Source organism: Silene latifolia, chromosome 11 (genome assembly GCF_048544455.1).
Source record: "Silene latifolia isolate original U9 population chromosome 11, ASM4854445v1, whole genome shotgun sequence".
NCBI lineage: Eukaryota > Viridiplantae > Streptophyta > Magnoliopsida > Caryophyllales > Caryophyllaceae > Silene > Silene latifolia.
The window spans coordinates 94,142,814-94,167,667 of NC_133536.1; the positions used below are offsets into that span (position 1 = coordinate 94,142,814).

Here is a 24,854-nt window from a genome sequence, read left to right on the forward strand (position 1 = left end):
ACCCAATCATCCCACGGTAAGTAGTTTCATCAACTAATTTACCGTCTTCATCTAATGTCAATTTCTTGTTCTCGACCATTGGAGTAGGCATAGCATGAGAATTTTCCATTCCGAATTTTCGAATTAATTCCTTAATATATTTCTGTTGATGGATTTTAATGCCTTCTTCGGTTTGTTGTATTTGCAGACCTAGGAAGAATTTTAATTCTCCCATCATACTCATCTCGAACTCGGAGGTCATTAACTCAGAAAAGTATTTGCACAAGCTTCGGTTGGTTGATCCGAAGATAATGTCATCGACGTATATTTGAACAACTAAAAGGTCAGATCCCTCGGATTTTAGAAATAGGGTTTTATCAACAGATCCTCTGCTGAATCCACTGTCAAGTAGAAATTTGGATAATCTGTCGTACCATGCCCTAGGTGCTTGTTTCAATCCGTATAGGGCTTTATCCAATTTGAAGACGTGATCTTCAAATTTGCTATTTTTAAATCCGGGGGGTTGTTCAACGAAGATTTCTTCCTATAAATACCCATTCAGAAATGCTGTCTTGACGTCCATCTGGAAGAGCTTAATTCCTTTATGTGCAGCGAATGCTATTAGAAGTCTAATAGCTTCAAGACGAGCGACAGGTGCGAAAGTCTCGTCATAATCTATTCCTTCTTGTTGATTATAACCTTGAACCACCAATCTTGCTTTGTTTCTGATAATGACTCCGACATCATCTAGTTTGTTCCTAAAGACCCACCTTGTTCCAATGACAAATCGATCCTTTGGTCTAGGGACTAAATGCCAAACCTTGTTTCGTTCGAACTGTTGTAGCTCTTCTTGCATAGCTACAATCCAATCTGATTATGAAAGAGCTTCATTTATATTTGTTGGTTCGATCATGGATAGAAAAGAGTAGAAAGAGCAGAAGTTATTTAAGGAACGTCTAGTTTGAACACCCTTCTTAATATTCCCTAGAATATTGTCCATGGGGTGTGAGCTCTTGTATTTCCACTTTGTTGAAGTACTTGGTTCTTCATCGTTATTTGAGGTTGACCCAACTTCATTTGGCTCAGAATTGGAGGAAGTTCCCCCTGAATCCAATCCGGATGTTGTATTAGAACCGATTATAACCTCGGATTCTACACCTTGATTTGGATTCAATGTTATAGTAACATCACCTATAACATTAGTTTGGGAGTCCTTATTTTGAGTCAATGTTATAGTATCATCAACTATAACTTTGGTTTTCTCCTTTTTATCTTTTGAAGAACGATCAAGTTCATCACTTGTTCCTTCAATCTCATTGTCCTCCAATTCCAATTTCGGGGGATCGTCTCTTGAAAGACGAAAGTCGGGTTCATCCAAATCTTCTTCCTCGTCCTGTAAAGGCTTATCAAACACGTTATCTTTATCAAAAATAATGTGGACACTTTCTTCAATATAAAGAGTTCTCTTATTGAAGACTTTGTAAGCCTTGATATGATCTGAGTATCCTATGAAAATCGCCTCATCACTCATGGGGTCGAACTTACTTAACCGGTTTTTACCGTTGTTGTGAACAAAACATTTACTCCCAAAGCAACGGAGATGGGAGATATTAGGTTTTCGACCTCTAAGGAGTTCGTAGGGGGTTTTCTTAAGAATAGGTCGGATCATAGCACGATTATGGATATAGCAAGAAGTGCTAATGGCTTCAGCCCAAAAGTTACGAGGTAAACCACTACACAAAAGCATTGTACGTGCCATATCTTCCAAGGTTCTATTCATACATTCAACGACACCGTTTTGTTGAGGAGTTCTTGGTGCAGAAAAGTTATGCCCTACACCATTAACTCTACAATATTCTATGAAAGCTTGATTGTCAAACTCGGTGCCATGATCCGTACGAATAGATACAAGATTAGTCTTATATTTGTTTTGAACACGTTTCATAAGACAATCAAATTCATCAAAAGTTTTGTCTTTTGAATGAAGAAAGATAGGCCATACATACCTTGGGTAATCGTCTACAAGAACAAAGACGTACCTGGATCCTCCTCTACTCCTTACCTTCATAGGTCCACATAAATCCATGTGTACTAATTCCAAATCTTGATTTGTGCTTACTACTCTTTTCGGTTTGAACGATGATCTTACTTGTTTGCACCTTGCACACGTGTCACACATCCTTTCTTGGTCGAATTTGATCTTAGGTAACCCTTCAACCAAGTCCCACTTCTTGAGTTTGTTCAAGGTTAGTGAGCTAATGTGACCAAACCGTTTATACCATAAACAAGGATCATCAAGTGTAACTTTCATGCACGAAAAGGAGTTAGTAGGCACAGCATTTAAATCTACCATATAGACGTTTCTTTTCATGTGGCCTTCAAGAATAACATTGCTAGTTCGTTCAATAATAATGCGACAACTATCAGTATGAAAAACAACTTTGTTACCTTTGTCGCACAGTTGAGATATGCTTAGCAAGTTATGCTTAAGACCATCCACGAGATAAACATCACTGATTACGTGAGACTTAGAAATTCTGATTTTGCCAACGCCAATAACTTTTCCCTTTTTGTTGTCCCCGAACGTCACTTTTCCTCCGTTGAAAGGCTTGAGTGAAAGAAATAGATTCTTATCTCCAGTCATGTGTCTTGAACATCCACTATCAAGATACCATTGATTGTTTTCTTTCACTACTTCCTGCAGAAAGGATTAGATACATTTTTTAGGTACCCAAGCTAAGTTGGGTCCCTTATGATTAGTTACTCTATATACTAAATCCTTTCGAATCCAAACTCGTCTAATAACCGTTTTTCTAACCCTTGGTTTATTTGGCTTGGGAGGAGTTCTAGGGTTAGGGTTTTCTCTTGGTCTAGGAATTTCTCTAGGTCTTTCATGACTATTTTCCTTGTGAATAGGTTTACTAGGTTGAGATCGACAAGGGTTTTGTGAGGTGCTAGGTTTCTTGGTGTAGTCAAAGGCCATGTCATAGAACCAACGAAATTTATTGTTCCTTTCTTCGTTAGGTTCATTAATGGGGGTTTCATCATCCTCGTCAACTGTGTCAACAGTTTTAGCATGGTCGGCATTTTTTCGTATATCATGAGCCTTTTTGACACAATTGATTTGGATGTGACCCGTATGACCACAGTAATTGCAAATCAGGTATTCATGAAGATCAACATACTTCCTTTTTCTGAAATCAAAATCTGAAGGTGTTGATTTGCATTTAGAGTGATCTCTACGGCTGTAGCACTCATGTCCTAACCCCATCTTCATATTATTGTCAGATTGTTCGGTTAGGAAGTTTAGGACTTTTGTGCTACCTTCCCACTTATCATGGACCTTTCTAGCATGTAGAAGTAGGTCTTTTAAGGTTTTAATTTCCTCTTGACATTTCGTGTGATCTACATCATTATCTTTCTTAAAGTTATCACGAAAGTCTTGGAATCGTTTGTTAAGAAGGATTACAACATCGGAATGTTGTTTCTTAACATTGATCATGTCGGTCTTAGATTCCTTTAATTGCTTTTAAAGGGAATCTATCTCTTTCTTTTGGTCTAAGATCATTGCTTCATCAGATGTGACCTTAGTTTCCAAAAGTTCTTTGGCTTTTCTAAGTTCTAAAGTTATAGCTTCATTAACTATAACTTTGGCTTGAAGGTGCTTGATGTTAAGATTTAGGTCTGAAGTTATAGCTTCATTAGCTATAACTTTGGACTCTAATTCCTTCTTTTCAGCCATAGTAGAATCTAACGTTGTTGCTTTCTCAACTATAACCTTAGATTTTAACTTCTTAGCTTTGGCCTTCAGAGTACGATTCTGTTCTGCAATTTCGAGAATCTGTTCCTTTAGATCTTTTAGCTCCAAGTCCTGTTCGTGACACTTATCGAGAGATTGTTCAAAGAATTCAATTAAAGCACTTTTAGACAATTTCTTAACGCGTTTTTTAAGCTCAAGATAACTTACCTCTTCATCGTCATCTTCATCCGATTCTCCAAGAAAGCAATAATTTGAGTGTGATTTTGTGCTTTCATTGTCGCTGTCGGAGATTAGATCAAGACTAATGCTGCTGAGACAAAGGTTTGCTACTTCGTCGTCTTCAGATTCTTTGTCATCTTCTGAGTTAAGGTCTCCCCAACACGACGCCATCATAACCTGTTTGAATTCTCTCTTTTTCTTCTCACGTTTTGTCTTGTCCTTGATCTTCTCCCATGTTAGACAGTCCTTGATCATGTGACCAGATTCTCCACACTTGAAGCAACCTCTGTTTGCGAAAGATGACTTTGATTCAGTAACCTTTTTGTTGGATGACTTGTTGTTGTTGTTGTAGGATGATTTTGTTTGTTTGTTTCGAAATATCTTATTTTTGAAACGGCGTGCAAACAGAACAGTTTCATCCTCTAGTTCAGAGTCAAATTCTTCGCTCTTTAAGGCCATACTCTTATTACGGCTTGGTTCAGCGTCATCTTTGTTAAGCGTATTTTCATGGGCCATGAGAGCACCGATGAGTTCTTGATAGGATAGGTTTTCAAGATCTCGTGATTCCTCCATTGCAGTGACTTTAGCACGCCACTTCTTAGTCAGGCTCCTAAGAACCTTTCTAGCAATGTCCTCAGTACTAAATTTCCTACCTAGGTTTTTCAGTTCATTTATGATGCTTGAAAACCTTGCGGACATACTATCTAGGGACTCATTAGGCTCCATAATGAATAGCTCATATTTTTGCATAAGCAAATCTATTCGGTGCTTCCTAACAATGGAAGTACCTTCATAAGCTAGTTCAAGCCCATCCCATATCTCCTTGGCCGTAGAACACGAAGAAAACCGATCAAACTCTGTAGAAGTCATTCCGTTTTGTAGGAGACTTATTGCTTTGGAGTTCTTTTCGGCCTTCTTGTAGTCGGCCTTGACATAGTCCTCTTCTTTGTTTTCATAGGTAGTGCCTTCCTCGGATGCTACAAGAATTTTGTGCGGTCCGTTTTGGATAATCCTCCAGCACTCCCAATCGTGACCTTTCACATAGTGAGTCATCATGTTTTTCTACAATCCATAATTCTTCCCATCAAAGACGGGACACTTGAGATATTTGGAATCCATTTATCACGTGATAGGCAGCGGAATATAAAACGATAAGATAAATGAAAAACAAGATAGATCAGCCTCTTTGCGGTTAGGCAATAAAGAGCACGAGTCTCTGATACCAATTGAAGAGTCTATATATCCAAAATACTCAAGAGGGGGGGGGGGGTGAATTGAGGATTTAAAACTTTTGAAAACTTTTTCAATTATGTGTATGTAATTGATTATTTAAAGTTTATTGATTAAACTTTAACTAATCAACTAGTGAATGTAAAACGAAATAAACAAACGAACGAAAGAACGAGGAGACACACGGTTTTTGAAGTGGTTCAGTTTCACAAGTCGAAACCTACGTCCACTATTCTTGATTAATAAATTTAGTACCTTTCTACGGATTATAAATTTACTAACCCAACTCGTACAACTAACTCTAGCTGTAACTCAATGAGTACCGTTAAATACTCGAGTGTCTAACTTACGCTAATAAGAAAGCACTAATGATTCTTACAAAGGTTCACGTTAATGAACAAGTAAGAAATCAACTAAGCACTATTATCTTATAACGATAACAATAAGAACGAGTATACGAGTTTAAAACACACGACCTTTCAAAAAATAACAAAACGGTTTTTCTGCTTTGAAAACACACGGTTTGCTTTGTAAAATTAAAATCATTTTTTATGCTTAAGGTCTCTATTTTAGATGTTGTAAAGAGTAAAGTATTTATAGGAAGAAAAGAGTAGGGCAACTCGGTTTACAAAAACCCTAATGGCCGAATAAAGAAGATATGTTAACAAATTATATCTTCTATTATTTCTTTCCTAAAAGCCTTAAAAGATAATAAAGAATATTCCAAAAGATAGAATATAATCTATTCAAATATTATCTTTACTATAAATTCTAAATATGATAAGATTTCCTAAAACAAGAATATCTTTTATCATAAACAAATATATTAAGCAAGATATATACGATATGTAAAGATATTATTATGGAATAAAATCTTTACCAAATACACCTTAGGTTACACGAGATGTCACGGCTCATATGCCTCGTGACTCGTGCAAACCCTAGCTCAATATATGGGTTAGAATTTAGGTTTTAAGAGAGGCTTTGTTGAAACCCTAATTAGTAGCATGGTCCAACTCATAAGTTGACCCAAAACAACTACTAGTCAACGTTCAACATAAAACCGAACTCCGCACTAAACCGGGCTTTATTATATAAATACTTTTATCAAAACATCTAAAATAAACTTTAAAACAATTTTCAAAACAATTTTGAAACATTATAAGTCGTGTATAATAAACTCAGCATCTCAATGTTATAGTAGGAGAGCTATAACATTGAGCTCTTTTACTAGTAATGTTATAGCTGCAAAGCTATAACTTTACTAATTCAAGAAACTCATTCTTGGTTATCATTACGAGATAATCACCTATACTATTCTAATCTTCAAGGAGATCTTCGAGTATAGGCTACGTCATCATCCAAGCTTGATTAATCTTTAGACGGACTTCGTCTTCACATAAATCTTGAATGAATCTTCATATCGTTTGATCTTGAATAGAGGCTTGAACATTTTATACTTTCATCACAATCTCTTTTGTTGCTTGTATTAGATAAGTTGATTCTAAAACACTTAGACAAACGATTACGCGCAACAAGTATATAAAATATAAAACACCTTGACATCATCAAAATATAAACATATAAGCTATATGGTTCAACAATATATTTATGAGCTAATATTGTGTTCTAGGTGTATTGTTTTTATTTGTTACATTTTGTAGGAATCTAAGGATTTAGAGGCTTTTTCCTATCACATTTGCAAGCACTAGAACATATGGCTAAGTATGAAAGCTAAATGGATCATGGAATAAATTACAAGGCCAAGCATGAAGAAATGTGAAATGTAGAATGATCACAAAATGAAGCCCACATTACAAGTCCACAAAATTCTACATAAGATGCTCAACTTAGGATGCTCTTTGGAAGGTCTCAAGATGCTAAATACCACATTTAACCGGATGATTAAGGAGACTTAATTACGTTGCATGAGACTCCTTGGAACATTAAAGCAAGAAGTGAAAGACAATAGCCGGATAACCACGCCCCCGATCGGGGCTGGCAACCCCGATCGAGGCTGACCCCTTCTTTGGATTTTACATTATACCCCTATTTTCTTATAAATAGGGGCCTTAATCCGTCATTACGGATATCTTATTTTACTTCTTATTTTACGTTTCTTATACACTCTAATAGCCTTAAGCACAAAATTCTCTTAAAGTTTTCATTTTAGTTTTAACATTGTTAAGCTTTTAGTTGATGTTAGACATTTGGTTCTAATTTATTCAAGCATTTGGTTCTCATTTGTTCTTCTTTACAATTCAATTTCTAATTCCTTATTACGGTAATTCTAATTCTTGTTTATTTAGTTTACATTTCCATTTACGTTTTCATAGTTTTGTCACTAGCATTTCAATTATATCACATAGTTTAGTCTTATATTTTATGTTTTATCATTTAGTTTATATCATTTCTACAATCATGTTTAGCATTTCATACAACATAGTTTATAGTTTACAATTTAATATGAGTATCTAAATTCCTTTAGTCTCGGGGCTAGGGAAGCCATGCAAAATCTAATATATGTAAAATGATAAATTAGGTTAATATAATATTGTCTAATTGTTTTTATCACATGTTTGCGCCGCAACGTTTAATCTTTGGTTATTAGCCGTAATCGTAGATTAAGTTTGTTAATTCGTTCTATAAGTCGAGAGGCACGGAATCGGATTAGACTAAGCATGTGTAGTAGGACGACCTAGTCATAAACGAGAGTTTCTCTAGGACCCGGTCTATGGTTGACACTAATATCGTGAGATGGGTGTCTTTAAGCCTAAACAATTGACAATGTTATTATTACCGAGTTTAGCATGAACATATATTTACATTTGCATGTATGACCCGACTCCCCTAGACTCCTTTTTTTTTGACGAGGAGGTTGAATCCCCCCGGGCCCATGCATTCCCGCACCACCACATGGACCATGTAAGCCACCCCCTTCGGGGGCTGCAGTGGCCAAGTGATCATCGCCCCAGCTGTTAGTCGAACCCGAGACCTCTCAACTCCTGCATTTCTGCAAGCTTCAAGGTTTAACCTGACTACCACTGGACTAACACCACTTGGTTTTCCCCTAGACTCCTTTTATCATATAGTTTACATCTTTATATTTGATAATCATCAAACCAACCACAAACCAAACCAAACGTAATCGACCTTGATAGAAGTCTTTCCATAACATTTCATAACATAATTCTCGTCTCCTTGTGTTCGACCCCTATTACTACATTAATTTGTGTCTAGGGTAATTATCTTTGCATAGGTGTGCGATAACCTATCATATTTTATTTGCGTTAACAAAGTTGATATGTTCCCATATACATTTATCACAAACGGTGTATCGTATTTAAGCCATTTAACGATAACTTAATACGGAGTATTTTATTTGCGTTAACAAGTTGATATGTTCTTATATATACATCTATCGTAAATGGTTGTAATATAGTTCTATCTAAAGCAGCAGTTCAATGATAATCCTAATTAAATTATTTCATACTCTCTTCGTTTCGGTCAATTATTTACCTTTAGTTTTAACACAAAAAACAACCAAAGTCGAAAGGGAAGGGTAGTAAGCGTCAAATTATAAATTACTTAAATAAAATTTGTATTTATGTAGTGTTTAATACTATTGAATGAGTTTTATAATTAATAATGATCGAATAATTTCAATAAACAAGATCACACTTAGGCTGATAATTAATAGTTATAAAAAATTGGACCGGCCCAATAGACACTTTAATAAACATATTATAATGGAATTTTGTAAATGGTCAGCCATATATGTGTAATCTTGATAAATGAGTATTTTTTTTATTACATATGAGTCTACGCCAATTACTTTCACCACCACAAGTTCATAAAAAGTAATGTATATCATAAATAAAATATTTAGCATATTGAGTACACATTTTAAATTCTCAACTATTTAACTCTTGTATCCAATGGTAGCGCCTGGCGCTAGGGTGAGCAAAATTATACGATATGGTTTTATTATACGTATCCGATACGCTATACAAATTTAATTATACGGATTTCTGGATATCCGATACGGTTCTTTAAAAACCGTATCAGATAAGGAACGGCAAAATATGAAACCAGATATTCGGTATCCGATACGGTTGCCTTTTTTCTAGAATAAAATATTAAAATATATACATAAATCACAAAATATCCAATATGTTGGTGATTAAACCTTATTAATATTAAACTTTATAAGTTATTTACTCTTATAACTTTTTAAAACACTTTTATGTTCCTAAAAAAACCATCAATCACACATAGAAAAGAAAAAAAATATATTAAAATACATAAGGGAGGCTTAAAACCGGATATCGGATATACGGTTTCCGAATATACGGAATAACCGGATATACGGTTTCCTTATATACGGAAAAACCGTATCGGATAAGGATACTAAAAAGGAGATTTAAAAAACCAGATATCTGATACGGTTTCCAAAATCGTATCGGATATCCGATTTTACTCACCCTATTTGCCGCCTGCTATTACGACAATATGACCCGTATATTTTTTATACGAGTTTAAAACTAGTTTCAATTGAGGATGAGGACGGGAAATTCATTCATGTCAAATTTGCCTTTTATATAAATAGAAAAGGAAAAAAGGGTTTTGCTCGATGTCATTTAACTCTTCTCCATTTGGTGGTCCAGATCACTTTAATAGACCCGACATATTTTACACTTATGCTAGCTAATTCTTCATCTTCCTTCATTCTCTTCTTATTGGCTACCTTCCACATCCACTAATAAGAGTTCCTACGTATAAGAGCTTACTTGTGACATTAAAATTTCCAAGAAAGAAAAACATTAGTTATTGGGTTTAACTTTTAAGAAATATAGTAAGAAATGTCTAGCAGCAGCAGGTCAGGAACTTCAAGAATAATCTCTGATGCCCAAATTATTGAACTTGTGTACAAGTTACAACAACTTGTTCCTGAACTTCACCGTCCTCGTTCTGATAAGGTACGCCTATAAAATGTGTTGGTTATAATGTCGGTCTTAAATGAGAATTTGTAATTATGGGTATTATTCTGCATTATATCAAGTCCCCTACTATGTGTAGCATGAAATAGTTGTTTACGTAAGTTAGTCATAGACTCACTTACAAAATATTATAATAATCCTATAGAAAATAAGGTATATAACATGCTCGTTTAAATTTTATTTTTGACGCACAGATAAATAACAGTGTAAGACATCATGATGTGATTATTGTTATTGAATGACAGATAGATAATAATCAATATGCATCATAAATTGGGGTAACGAAAACACATTTCTAGTTCAGACAGTTAAATATATAACTGAAACCCTCAAATACAATAAACAAATAATTGAGATGAAAAGTTCACCATAAAAAGCTACTGTTATACTGTAAGCATGCAATACTAATATTCTTCCTAATATTTAAATTAATGGTCATTTATATTTATAGATCAATGTGCTATCCACTGGAAACTTTTTTTTCCTATTATTTTGATTAACGACTAAAGAGTAGAGCAACATAACTACTATCTGTGGTATTATGAGGTAGCATGTACGGACGGTTGATTTGTACTGCCATTTCTTTTCGACAACTTCCTAACCGAACAATTGAACTTACAGTCCGTCTCATTAAAGACGGTCACTATCCGTCACAAGTTGAAGACGGATAGTGGCACTCTCACAAAATGCAAGTGCGAGGGCAAGTGGAGTATCCATTTATATTATCCATTTGCATTTTGTATTTTGTAAGAGGGACACTATCCGTTTTCAGCTTGTGACGGATAGTATCCAGGGGTGTCTAAGGCTCAGGGCCAACGAACCGGGCCTCCAAATTTTGGGCCCAAGTTCCTAATCTTTCAATGTGTAAAAAAAAAAAAAAGCAAACACTGCAACTAATAATTAAAGGTTTAGGATATCACAAGCCTTGATCTTCTCCTTATTCCCAATATAAACGTTTGATTTCCCAACCCAAATTTCCAAATATTCAAACCTTCATCTAATTTGTAATTATATATCTTTAAATCTTCACACAAATTTACAATTACTCAATTTCAAATTGATCTAATCTCTCAATTTATAAAGAAAACTTCCCAAATTCATGAATTTCAAGTCAAATGGTTTACCAAGGAAAAACTATAATCTGAAATAAGGTAGGAGTGATTTTTAGTTTTAATTTGTTCGTAATTCATGATGATTTGGTTAATTCATGATACTATTGGGCCAGATTCTTAATAAGACGGTTCTAACAAAAAATTTGTTTGTAATTCATTATTATTTTGTTAATTCGTTGTATTGGGTCTTAAAAATTAAGTTAATCTAACGATTCCGACCAAAATCTGCCCCTCGTTAATTCGTTGTATTAGATTGACTTTAGCATTTCATAATTATGTACATATTTATGATTGTTTTGGTTTATTTCACTAAATTATTTATGATGTATGTTGTTGAAGGTTTTGATAATCAAATTTAAGTTAATTAGTTTACTGTGTATTTTATTTGTTTAGCATATGGAAGATTGATTATATGTTCAGTCTATAAAGTTTCGAGTCAGTTTTTAGGGCCTCATTTTTTTCTTCGCACCGGGCCTCCGATAGTTTTAAGACGCCCCTGATAGTATCTGTCTTTAATGAGAATTTGTGTTGAACTTAATGCAATAATTTTTATAGTGAGATCAATAATAAAAATCAAAATATTGATCTTATAGTGTTAAGACTCAAATTATGCTGACTATACGTAGTGTTTTAACTTCCATTTTCACACCCTTTATTTCGCTCAAAATAAGCTCCTCCCTCCAAAATAATAGTGATGAATTTTGCATGGTGGTTATAAATTACACAAAACCTAAATGTACTGAACAACTAGCACAAATACTATTATACAACTGGTTGAACAAGAGCGTTGTACAAAAGCTTGTAGAACCATAACCAATATAACTGAACTTATGTGTATTTTTATCGAGTTTCTATCATTTTTTATTTATATTTTAATTTTTGATATCAAAAACTAAAATCTAATTGAGCTCTCATATATATATATATATATATATATATATATATATATATATATATATATATATATATATATATATATATATATATATATTTTAGTTTCATTATAATTTTTTAAGTTTAGTATTTTTATATTGGAGCTCGGATTCTTTCAAATACAGCTCGTAATATATAAGTCTAAGCTCAAGTAAACACGTTATAAATATCAAGAATATGTCATCTCCTAATAGAATTATTGTCAAATAATTCTCCATATCTCTTGTATATATTTAGCATATCGTATCTTGTATATTAGGTAACTTAATATTGTAATCATATCTTTCTTTTATATGTTCATACCTTAGATTGTAACTATAAGTAGCCTTGCCCTGTAACTTTTATCTTATGCAATTAATAATATTCATTCTTTACATGGTATCAAGCTTTTTCGATCCTCACGATCTCTAAAATTTTTTTCCATCTCACGCTGCATTCACGTCCTCTTGCCTCCGACCAACCTTCGATATGGCCAACCAACTCATCCTCCACAACGCCGCTCAACCCAACGTACCCCTCACTATCGTCACCTTTGCTAATTGCATCCAACTCAAGGATTCAATCACGTTCCGACAATGGCGATTTCAGATTAGGGCCATCCTTAACGGTCTTGCTCTGTTTTCCTTTATTGATGGTACGAATCCTGCACCCGAACAAACCATCACGGTTGATCCCGTTCCCCCCGCCACTGCAACCACAACTCAACCCAATCCCGCCTACACTACCTGGTACCGCCAAGATCAGTTGATCCTTGGCTCTCTCGCTGGTACTTTAGCCCCACCAATCGCAGCCTTAATTGCCAATGACCAAACATCCCATGATGCTTGGACGACACTCTTGAAGTACTTTGCTAATTCTTCAAGAGGACACCGTCTTCAAATTAAAGATCGCCTTGACCATATCACTCATACCGACAACATGTCCATTACCGATTACATGACTTCAATCAAGTCTTGCACCGACGATCTCGCTCAACTTCAACATCCAATGGATGTTGATGATATCACTGCCAAAGTCCTCAATGGCCTCAATAAGACCAAATACGGCTCCGTCATAGATGCAGTTCGTGTTCGAGATTCTCCTATCTCGTTTGATGCCTTACACGAACTGCTCATTCAACAAGAGCTTCGTTTGAAAAACGAGGCTCCTACCACTGCCTTTAATCCCTCGGCCAATCCGGCCTACTACCGCCACAACAACCGCACCACCAACTATCAACCCCGCCATAACAATAACAACTCCAATTCCCAAACCAACACCAACTCAAATTCCTATACCAAACCCAACACCAATCAATCCTATCAGCCCCGCCCCTTCAAAGGAAGGTGTCAGTATTGTGACACGGTTGGGCATGTGGCATCTGACTGTCCTGACCTTGCCTCTAAATACCCCTCCTTTGCCTTCCCTACTCGAAAACCCCGCACCACCACACCCCAAGCACACACGGCCACTCATTCGAACCCCCCCTCTAACCGCTCCTGGACCGTTGATAGCGGAGCAACGCATCACATCACCGATGATCTCAATACCCTTTCCCTTCATCAACCCTATGATGGACCCGATGACTTAGTCATAGGTGACGGTTCTGCTCTACAGATTACGCACTCTGGTTCTTTCTCTATTTCCTCCTCTACTGTTTCTTCAATTTTTACTAATGTTTTAGTTGTCCCTCAAATCTCTCGAAAATTACTCTCTATTTCCCAGTTTTGTCTTGATAATAACGCATATGCTGTATTCTTACCCGACTCGTTTTTTGTTAAGGAAATCAAGACGGGAACCGTGCTCCTTCAGGGTCCACTCATTGATGGATCCTACATCTGGACTCCTCCTACCCCGACAGCCCTTGTTGCCACAACGAATCAAGCATCGTGGCATCACCGTCTTGGCCACCCCTCCGCCAAAATATTTAAGCTTATTAATTCTAAATTTCAATTACGTATCTCCGATTCCGATATTTGTATTCCGTGCAACTTGAATAAAAGCCACAAATTGCCTTTTGGCCCGTCAACTTTACATTCTACTGCTTCGCTAGACTTAATATTTTCCGATGTCTGGACCTCCCCTATTTTATCCCCCGACTCCTTTAAATATTATGTGATTTTTGTTGATCGTTTCACTCACTACATCTGGCTATATCCTCTCAAACGTAAATCCGACACTCAAATAACATTCACCAAATTCCGTGCTATTATCGAAAAATTCTTCAATAAACCCATTAAACGCTTCTACTCCGACAACGGAGGGGAATTCACAACTCTTACCTCCCAACTAAATCTCGATGGTATCACTCACCTCACCTCTCCCCCTCACACTCCCGAGCACAATGGTTTTGCTGAAAGGCGACATCGTCACATAGTTGAAACTGGCCTATCCCTCCTTTCTCACGCCAAACTTCCCTTAACTCTATGGCCCTATGCCTTCTCTACCGCCGCTTACCTCATTAATCGAATGCCAACCCCGTCCCTTAACAACGAGTCTCCCTATTTCAAACTCTTTAATCAAGAACCCAATTATCTTAAACTTCACAATTTTGGCTGCTTATGTTTTCCTTGGCTCCGGCCTTACTCCGAGCATAAGCTCCAACCTCGCTCAATTGAATGTGTTTTTGTTGGTTATTCTCCAACCCAGAGTGCGTATCTGTGTTTAGACCCGACTACATCCCGTGTCTATGTTTCCCGACATGTTAAGTTTGCTGAAGACCAATATCCTTATACCCGCCTTCTCAACCTTAACGTCGCACCCTCTACCATGACCTCTTCCGAATGGTGTCAATTCACCATACCCATCATATCCAACCCACCTCCCACCATACCCGTAATCCCTGACCCGCAACCCCCCTCACCCACTACTCCCTCTGTCTCCAACTCCCCCTCACATACCCCTGCCTCCTCACCTGCCACGCCCTCAACTACAACCGCTACTCCCCCTCCCTCACCACCACCTCCTCCCCCACCACCCCCTCACAATCATGGAACCCGTCTCTCCAACAATATCGTTATGCCCAACCCCAAATACTTCCAAACGTCATCCAAACGAGCTGCCCTAGCTGTCATGCCCTCTCCTTACATCACGCCTTCCACCATCAAACAAGCCTTAGTTGATCCTCTTTGGCGCTCGGCTATGCAGGCCGAATATGATGCCCTAACCCGCAATGAAACGTGGTCCCTTGTCCCACCCGACACTGCCCCTAACACGATTGGCTGTAAGTGGGTATTTCGGATTAAATACAATCCCGATGGTAGCCTCAAACAACATAAAGCGAGACTCGTTGCGAAAGGTTTCCATCAACGACCCGGTCTCGATTACAACGAGACGTTTAGCCCCGTCATCAAACCTACCACCATCCGCCTCATTCTCTCACTTGCCATTACTCGTGGTTGGTCGCTCCGGCAAATTGATGTGAATAACGCGTTTCTTCAAGGTACTTTAAATGATTCAGTTTATATGACACAACCGTCAGGTTTTGTCAATCCTGACTCTCCTACCTACGTCTGCAAACTCAGTAAAGCTATTTATGGTTTGAAACAGGCACCTCGCGCCTGGTATACCGAGTTACATAACTATCTCGTCACTTGTGGTTTTCGCAAGTCCGTCTCTGATCCGTCCCTCTTTATTTTATCTCAAACTAACGTAATGCTATTTGTTTTAGTGTATGTGGATGATATCATTATTACAGGTCCATCAAATACCGATGTCACGACATTCATCTCGGCTATCTCCAAACGGTTTTCTCTAAAGGATCTCGGCCCCCTGTCGTTCTTCCTAGGCATCGAGGTCACCCCGACCTCTAAAGGTATCCACTTAAACCAGTCCAAATATATTTCTGACCTATTAACCCGACACAAAATGATAGACTCTCGACCAGCTACCTCACCCATGAACCCGCACCCACCTCTTCTCCCATGTCCTAATCAACCAGTCCAAGATATCACGGCCTATCGAACAATTGTAGGCAGCCTCCAGTATCTATCCCTTACCCGACCCGACATCGCTTTCCCCGTCAACAAACTCGCCCAATTCCTAAATCATCCTACTTCTAGTCACTGGGTGGCTCTCAAGAAACTCCTACGGTATCTCAGTGGCACTATACACCTCGGCATTCACCTAGTTCGAGACACGCCACTTCATCTCCACGCTTACTGCGATGCGGACTGGGCTCGTGACACGAGTGATTATGTCTCAACCACTGGTTATATTGTTTTCCTTGGTAAAAATCCTATCTCATGGTCTTCGAAGAAGCAAAGAGCGCTGTCCCTTTCCTCTACAGAAGCCGAATTTAGGGCAGTTGCAGCCGCTACAGCGGAATTATTATGGCTGAAATCCTTACTCCTTGAGCTCAACTTGTCACCCAAAGTTCCTCCTGTGATCTTTTGTGATAATCTGGGTGCAACAAGTTACTCCGCAAACCCGACATTTCACTCACGTATGAAGCATGTGGCCCTAGCATTTCACTTCGTTCGAGAGCAGGTACATCTTGGTAATATTCGAGTTCAACACATAAATGGTGATGACCAGCTCGCTGACACTTTAACTAAGCCGCTGCCGCGCCCTCGTCATTCTCTTCTCTCTTCCAAGATTGGACTCACTCTCCGACCGTCCATCTTGCGGGAAAGTATCAAGAATATGTCATCTCCTAATAGAATTATTGTCAAATAATTCTCCATATCTCGTGTATATATTTAGCATATCGTATCTTGTATATTAGGTAACTTAATATTGTAATCATATCTTTCTTTTATATGTTCATACCTTAGATTGTAACTATAAGTAGCCTTGCCCTGTAACTTTTATCTTATGCAATTAATAATATTCATTCTTTACAATAAAGCTCAGGTTCTGTACTATACAACCAATCCAACTGGTTGTATTTTTATAGTCTAATTACTGAACAACTACAGAGTAATTCCAAACACACTAACCTTTATATTCGTTGCTCATTTTTACCTTCTCTCTTTCTTTATGTATGTTTTAATATAATTAGACCTAGCAAAAGAAACCCGACCCGAAAAGACTGACCCGAGACCCGAACACCCGAATTGACCCGACCCGACCATGACCCGATCTTTCTTGTTCCGTAATGACCCGACCCGAAAATGACCCGATCCAAAACCACCAAACCCGAAAATGATCCGACAAAATATAACTCTAATTGAACAAAAAAGACTTAAAATGGCTATTTCTCTATTATTCATTGACCCGAAAATGACCCGACCCAAAACAACGAACCCGACCCGCTTGACCCGTAACAGACCCGACCAACAAACCCGAAAGAGACCCGAAACGACCCGAATTAACCCGAAATCAATGAAAGACCCGAACTAACTTGACCCGAATTGATTCGACCTGAAGCCGACCCGTTGACCCGTTTTTCCAGGTCTAAATATAATGTTCGTTTTAACTCCAAAAAAACAGTTCATGTGAGACCAAAAGTACGTCCAAAAAAAACAATCATGTGAGACCAAAAGTACGTCCAAAGAAAAGAATTAATAGTATTTGTTGGGTTTGTGTCTTGATTTTGATAGTCGTCGCTTTGAATGATTATACCCTGTAAACATAGCTAATACATCGTTAATGAACTACCTGTACGTTTGTCTTTTATTGTTCTTTCTTACTTCTATTATAACAGTATTGACTTATATTTTGAACGACTGAAGGGACTAGTCCGACTTTCAAACCTCTAACTTCTATTAATTTTTGTTTTACCAACAAATAACAAGCTTTACATGCATACTACTTTAGTTATGTTGTACATGCAATAAATAAAGTTTGTTAAATTTTTGCCTCAAACAGTAAAATCCATGCTATGAAAATCCACCCTCCCTATTTTTTTTTTGTACATTATCCTTTGTCAAAAGCAATATTTTTAAACCTGTTTCTTAGAACCTTTTTCTCTTCCTTATTTCAAGCAGTCTTGTTATTAATTGGATGAGGCGCAAAAATTCTTAGTTATACTAAGGCTATGTTCTTTTAAACTGTAATTGTCTCAACTGAACTGAACTAAATTTAATGGAGCTGAGCTGAACTGCACTAAACTAAACTGAACTAAAAATAAAAGATAATAATAATAATAATAATTATTATTATAGTAAAATTAGTAGCAATAATAATAATAAATATTACAATAATATTATTCATTAATAATAATAATAATATATTAATATAATATAATAATAATAATATAGTAAGATATATAAAAAAATAAAATAGTAATATAATAATAATAATATATTAGTAATATAAATGATAACATTAATAATAATAATATAATATATTTATTATAAGAACTAAAAATTAAATACGATAAGTATAACATAATATAAATATTATAAATAATAATAACAATTAATAATAATAATAATAAATATTAATAATACTAATATTGAGATTAATCATAATAATATAATAATAAATAAATATATTAAATATAAATAAAATAATAAATATAATAGTAATATAATAGAATAGAAAAAACTTTTAATATAATAATAACAATAGTAAATAGATTAATATATTAAAAATGATAACAATAATAATATAAAATAAGAATAAGAATATTAATGTTGAAATAAACTGAACTGAACTGATCTGAACTGAACTGAACTGAACTGAGCTGAACTGAGCTGAACTAAATTGAACTGAACAGAACTAAACTGAACTGAACTGAACTAAACTAAACTTAATTGAGCTGAATTGAACTAAACAGAACTTATAAGAACATAAATTAAGTCCAAAAAAACAGGCCCTAAGTATATGTTGGATCTTTTGTGCCAAACTAACTATTCTAATAAAACTATTTACCAAGTTAGCCGTTTTGTAAAACTTTTTTTTAAACTAACCATATTGTCGCTTAAATTTGTTTCCCTTTTTCCTACCTCCACACATCCACTCAGCAACCTTTTATGACACTCTCACGAGTTATAAGATTCATAACTAAATCGTTGCCCACTATAGACTACAAGATACTAGCCAGTAACCGTCATACCGACCGATAACTTCCAATCGCAAACCAATAAAGTCAGAAGACGGTATGTTCTATAACTTTTGTTGTTAGAAAAATTATCGACCTCATTTTTGGGGCTAAGTTTAAAACTTCCGCAATCAAAATTCCCGAAAGAGGGTTGCTGGTTGAAAAAATAGAATTTTGCGATTGGTAGATACACCTTTCGAACAAGTTTACTCCTTTTACTGTTCATTTTTATTAGTACGTAATTTTCTACTTCTTTAAACTGCAGTCGATATAGCTTTTGCACAACACAAATCTAGAGCTACGTTCAAAGTTATACAGAATTTTTGTTTTCTATCACCAGACACCTAATTATCATTTCTTTGTTTTGTATTTACAGCTTATCCACTCTTCTGGAGTTCTGGTAATAGAACAGTTGTCCTATAGGAAATTAGGAAGTAGGAAGAGTGATATATACTGGAGAGTTGAGATAGATAGAACAAATAGAGGGAGAACGAATGAATGTGGTAAACAATAGGTTGAGGGAAAAAAAAGATTGTTTCCATTTATTTTACTCTTAAAGATGAGATATTGTCAATTTTTTAAATAGTGTTAAAATATGGTTAGTTTGCGAATTAGTCATAATAAAATGGTTATTTTGGTAAAAGACTTGTATATGTTGTCATGATATACCCTATGTTTTTATTTTAACATAACTCGTTTCTAAACGTAGGTAGCAAAAATAATGTACTACCGCTTGTATTTGAATGGTTAAGAGGTTGACATATTCTACCTGTTCTACTTAGAGCCTTCCTATTGTAAAATACTAGTTTTCTTGCCCGTGCGTTGCACGGATATTAAAATAATGTGTAATAAATTTCACAATAAAATGAAATATAGACATATAGTACATCGTTCATGTCTAAGATTTTATGTATGCTGCTTGACCAACAAATAATTACAACATAATATTGATATAAGAATAAAAGAGTGTGATTAATAAAATACTTTTTTTAGGAAAATAAAACCAATATGAAGTTTATATATATGATACTTGGACTGATAGTTTTTAGAATTTGTTCATTAATACCCGTTTGTTTTTCAATTGGTTAAGGAAAATAATAATATCTACTCTGCATAATCAACTCAATAATGCAACAAATCTCCTTCTTTCGAATAACAAGCATAATTTAATCATTGCTGGATCAAATTGTAATTATGTAAAAACATTTAGAGGTAATTAGAATGTTATATCTCCTGGTCAAACTATAGAAGTACGTTTGAATGTGAACCAAATTCTGATGCAATACTACATGGCTAGGGCTACTTATGAACCCCCCCTTCCTCCCTCTCTCTCTATAGCAATAGTCTTGACCCTCATCTTCTCATTTGAAACAAAATCTTTCACGCAGACCCCAACCAATATGAAGTTTATATATATGATACTTGGACTGATAGTTTTTAGAATTTGTTCATTAATACATGTTTATTTTTCAATTGGTCAAGGAAAATAATAATATCTACTTTGCATAATCAACTCAATGATGCAACAAATCTCCTTCTTTAGAATAACAACCATAATTTAATCATTGTTGGGTCAAATGGTAGTTACGTAAAAATATTTACAGGTAGTTAAATGTTATATCTCCCGGTCAAACTATAGACGTACCTTTGAATGTGAACCAAATTCCAATGCAATACTACATGGTTGGGGCTGCTTATGCCAGCCCCCCTCATAACAATAGTCTTGCCCCTCATCTTTTCATTTGAAACAAAATCCTTCACGCAGCCCCCTATTTTTCTTCCCTATTCACACACATGATCTAAAACAATCTCATCCCTTAAAAGATCGATCCTTGTCTTAGAAACTTCTCTCAAATTTATCCAACCAAGTGAAAAACTAAACCCCTACTTTTAGAAAAATCCATAATCCAATGGAAACTAACCCTTGCTCTCGACAATGTTGTTAGAATTAAGATTTTACTTTAATTTGGATTGATGGGGTCAAGATTAAGTTTATTAGTATGATCTTTTGAGAATTCTTGTTATTATTCATGTTACCTATATGTTAGAATGCAAGCGATATTTTGCTGATAAATAACCTTATTTATTATCACTATCCTCGTTAAACTCATCACCCTCCACAAATGCACCCTCCCTCCACCCTATTAATTTACCCCCAAAATAAAACATCAGCCACTGTGATTAGTTCTTACTACTTGAAACAACCTCCAATCCACTACTACTATCACTACCTTTCTGCCACGTTTTACATCTACGAAGTCATAAATCACATTCACCTCCATGAAACACCAATCTTTACTCCAAATGATATGGATCTTCGTCTCCCTTATCTGACAATTTATTTCTCCTTCAACAAAGAAAAGTTCAAGAAGCAATCTTCCCTCTTATCTCTCTCTCTTTCCCTTCCTAATTTTTTTCTCGTCCCCTCCTCTACCTCTATTCCTAATACTCAAACAAAGTGTTTGGGTACTGTGTTTGTAAACTGAAATTGTATGGTACTAAAAACTGTTTTGTAATTGCTGCTCTTCATTGATTAATATAAGTTCTTACCTTTTAGCAAAAAAAATGAATAAGTTTGAATATTATATATATACACGAACTTTGATATTTATTTCATTTTGCATAAATAAATCTTACTACCTCCATCTCAATTTTATTGTACGTCCTTTTTTCTTCAAATTTTATTATCTTATAATTATTATCCCCTTTCTAGATCTAGTAAGGAAAAATTTTAGTCAACCAACTCGTCGCAATCAACCTCATTCCCACTCGAAACAACCTTTAGCCTACTACTTAATCCATTCGGTTCACACATAAAACGGTCTAAAATGCAAAGCTTTCATCTCTCTCTTGAAAAGTCCATCTAACTAACATAAAACTGACCGCTACTTTCTGAACTTCATCATTTTTACATCCCGTAAAGATTAAGTTGAACATGACAAAAAAAAATGCAGAAACTTAGGTTTTGTTTGATAACGACAGAGTGAACATTTTTTTTTAGCATTTTGAGAGTTTTTACACTATTTAAATAACAAATGTGCTATTTTGAGTGTTGATCATCGACATATTGAAATAGTAGATTGCGGTGTAATTTACTGTTTTACATTATGACCTTTAATTAATATATTATAAGAAACTAAAAATTGAGTTTTTTTTTTAATCTCTGAGGAAATTAAAGATGAAACTTTATCTTTATCATATTTATAATTAATATTCTTCACTTAAAATATATAAATTTAAGCAAGTTCAAATAAGTTAGCTAAAAGTTATAAATCACAAATTGTACGAAGCAGTATAATCATTTTTTTTATTAATATGAAATAAATTTCATAAATTTCATGAGAATATTAATGCGGTAGAGAACTATAGAAGAGTTGACAAGTAGGTGACCCCCTTTTAGGTTTAAACTTTTTCATTTATTTTTATATTTTTGCCTAAAGGTGGTTAAAGCATCGTATTATGCATGACGAATATGTCTCACCCTTCCCCAATTCGTATCTCTCCCTAAATTATAGTGATGATGTGGTCAATTTACACACACAAAAAATAATTTATAGCATCAACAATAATTAGTTTGCTCTATATAATTGAATAGTACCGTTTTTTATGCATGCAAATTTGTCAGAAGAAAAGCTTGAGAGAGACGGTCTTCATTATGTTAGAGAAAGACTACTCTTACCCTTTTATGTGTTTATCATGACTTTTTTTTTTAATGTTGGTCGTTGCTTGAATTGAATCTTAACCTTATACATATTTCTATAATAAGTGTATCTAATTTACCTTCAAGCCTCATTCAAATCTATTTTATTACTCGTGGTACCATTTTTACTTTAAATTATAAAACAATCGCACAATAAACTTTTTCAAAACATTTACTCATTTGTCATAATATGATATTTCGATTCGCATATTAGTAGCAACTTTCTTTATCTTTTAATACTCCTTGAAAAATAGATATCAAACTTTGTACTTATCAATAATTTGTGAATATCTTATTTAAATTTTGATTAATATACTTTTATATAACGACAAATGAATGTAAACAATGTAATAATAAATTATCAATAGAAGTTGAAGTGTATTGTGAGGGAAATAACTTTAAAATTAGTAGGAGAAATATATATGACATTTGAAAAATAAACTTCGTATTGTGTATAATTAAGTATGACATTAGCAATAACAAAAGACGTAGGGGTATATTTCAGCGTTTATTTACTCTTTACATGAGTAAATTCCATGTAGTACGTATTATGCATGCACATTTGTCACAATCCGGTTCGGCCTAGGGCCTTTTAGCCTCATAGTACCTCATTTTTTTTAATCGGAAGTTGTCATAAAATTGGATATTATAAATATAGCAAATGTTTTTTTCCTTCTAATTTAATAAAAAGTGAACAAATACTAATGAATAATTTTTTAGTATTAATAAATTATAGATAATTAATTTATTTATTGTTTCTAATAATAAAATTGTAAAATAATTGATTAATTCCCATTTTTAATAGGAAAATCATATTCCTAATTATAATAGAAAAATATTAAATAATTATTATCTCCTAATTCTAATAGTATAATTAGAGGAAAAAAAGCCTTAATAAATTGTTAATTTATTTCCTATTTCTAATAGGAAAATTGTAAAATAATTAATTAATTCTCATTTCTAATAGGAAAGTTATATTCCTAATTATAATAGAAAAATTGTAAATAATTAATTATCTCCTAATTCTAATGCTAATAGTAATATAAGAAAAAAAAGCCTCCTTTAGTTATATATATTGATTGTCGTCTAAACACCTGAAAAATAAGCCATACAACTTTAATATTTCAGTAGAATTAATTGTAGACCTTAAATACATGATCTAAGTTCCAAACTTTTGCAAATGTCAAGAGATGATTTATAGAACTATGTTAACAAATATCGTGCTCCATAATAAATAAGAGATGACCAAGTAATTGAAGAAATTCATGGATTTCCATGATTAGAAAAGATCAAGATGGTTGTAAGATTAATGAATGAAAGAAAAAGTATTGAGAGATTGAATTAGAGAGAATTTGTAATGAATAATTTGTTGTAAATTGTATTGATTGATCAAAATATGAATGAATTCGTGAGTACAAATTGTGATATGCATCACCTTATATACAACTCATAAACTGATTTACAATAAGTTTCCTAATTCTACTCGCATAACTAACTTCTAACTACTTTGTAACTAATAGGAATATTTATAATAGTTGGGCCTCAACCATCACCTTAACGTTTTGGTTGAGTTGGTTCATCTATCATGGTATCAGAGCCAGTGTGACCGAAGGTCACGGGTTCAAATCCTGGCAACCTCAAAACCCCTCAAAAAACTCGAAGTGGAAACCAAAGACACTAAGACGGGGAGTGGTGCACAACTAACCACTCTTCAAGCCCAACGGGCATTTGAGTGAGGGAGCGTAATAGGAATATTTATAATAGTTGGGCCTCAACCATCACCTTAAGGTTTTGGTTGAGTTGGTTCATCTATCAGTAACAAACTTATTAACTTTAGTGAAGACAACTAACTACCTTGCAGCAACTTTTCTCTGACAAAATGACAGTTGAGAGCAATATGCTTAGTACATTCATGGAAAACATGACTTTTAGCAATGTGAATGGCTAATTGGCT

General features: G+C 34.8%; 1 protein-coding gene across 1 annotated transcript in view; it reads left to right on the forward strand.

Annotated features, from left to right (window-relative positions):
• The first annotated feature begins 9,912 nt into the window (after window positions 1–9,912).
• The window catches only part of LOC141611820 (transcription factor PRE6-like), a 72,612-nt gene continuing 57,670 nt past the window's right edge, over window positions 9,913–24,854 (forward strand). The window contains exon 1 of the mRNA XM_074430457.1: window positions 9,913–10,167. Within this exon, the coding sequence (XP_074286558.1) occupies window positions 10,051–10,167 (117 nt within the window). The 5' untranslated portion in view covers window positions 9,913–10,050. The remainder of the gene's footprint in view (window positions 10,168–24,854) is intronic.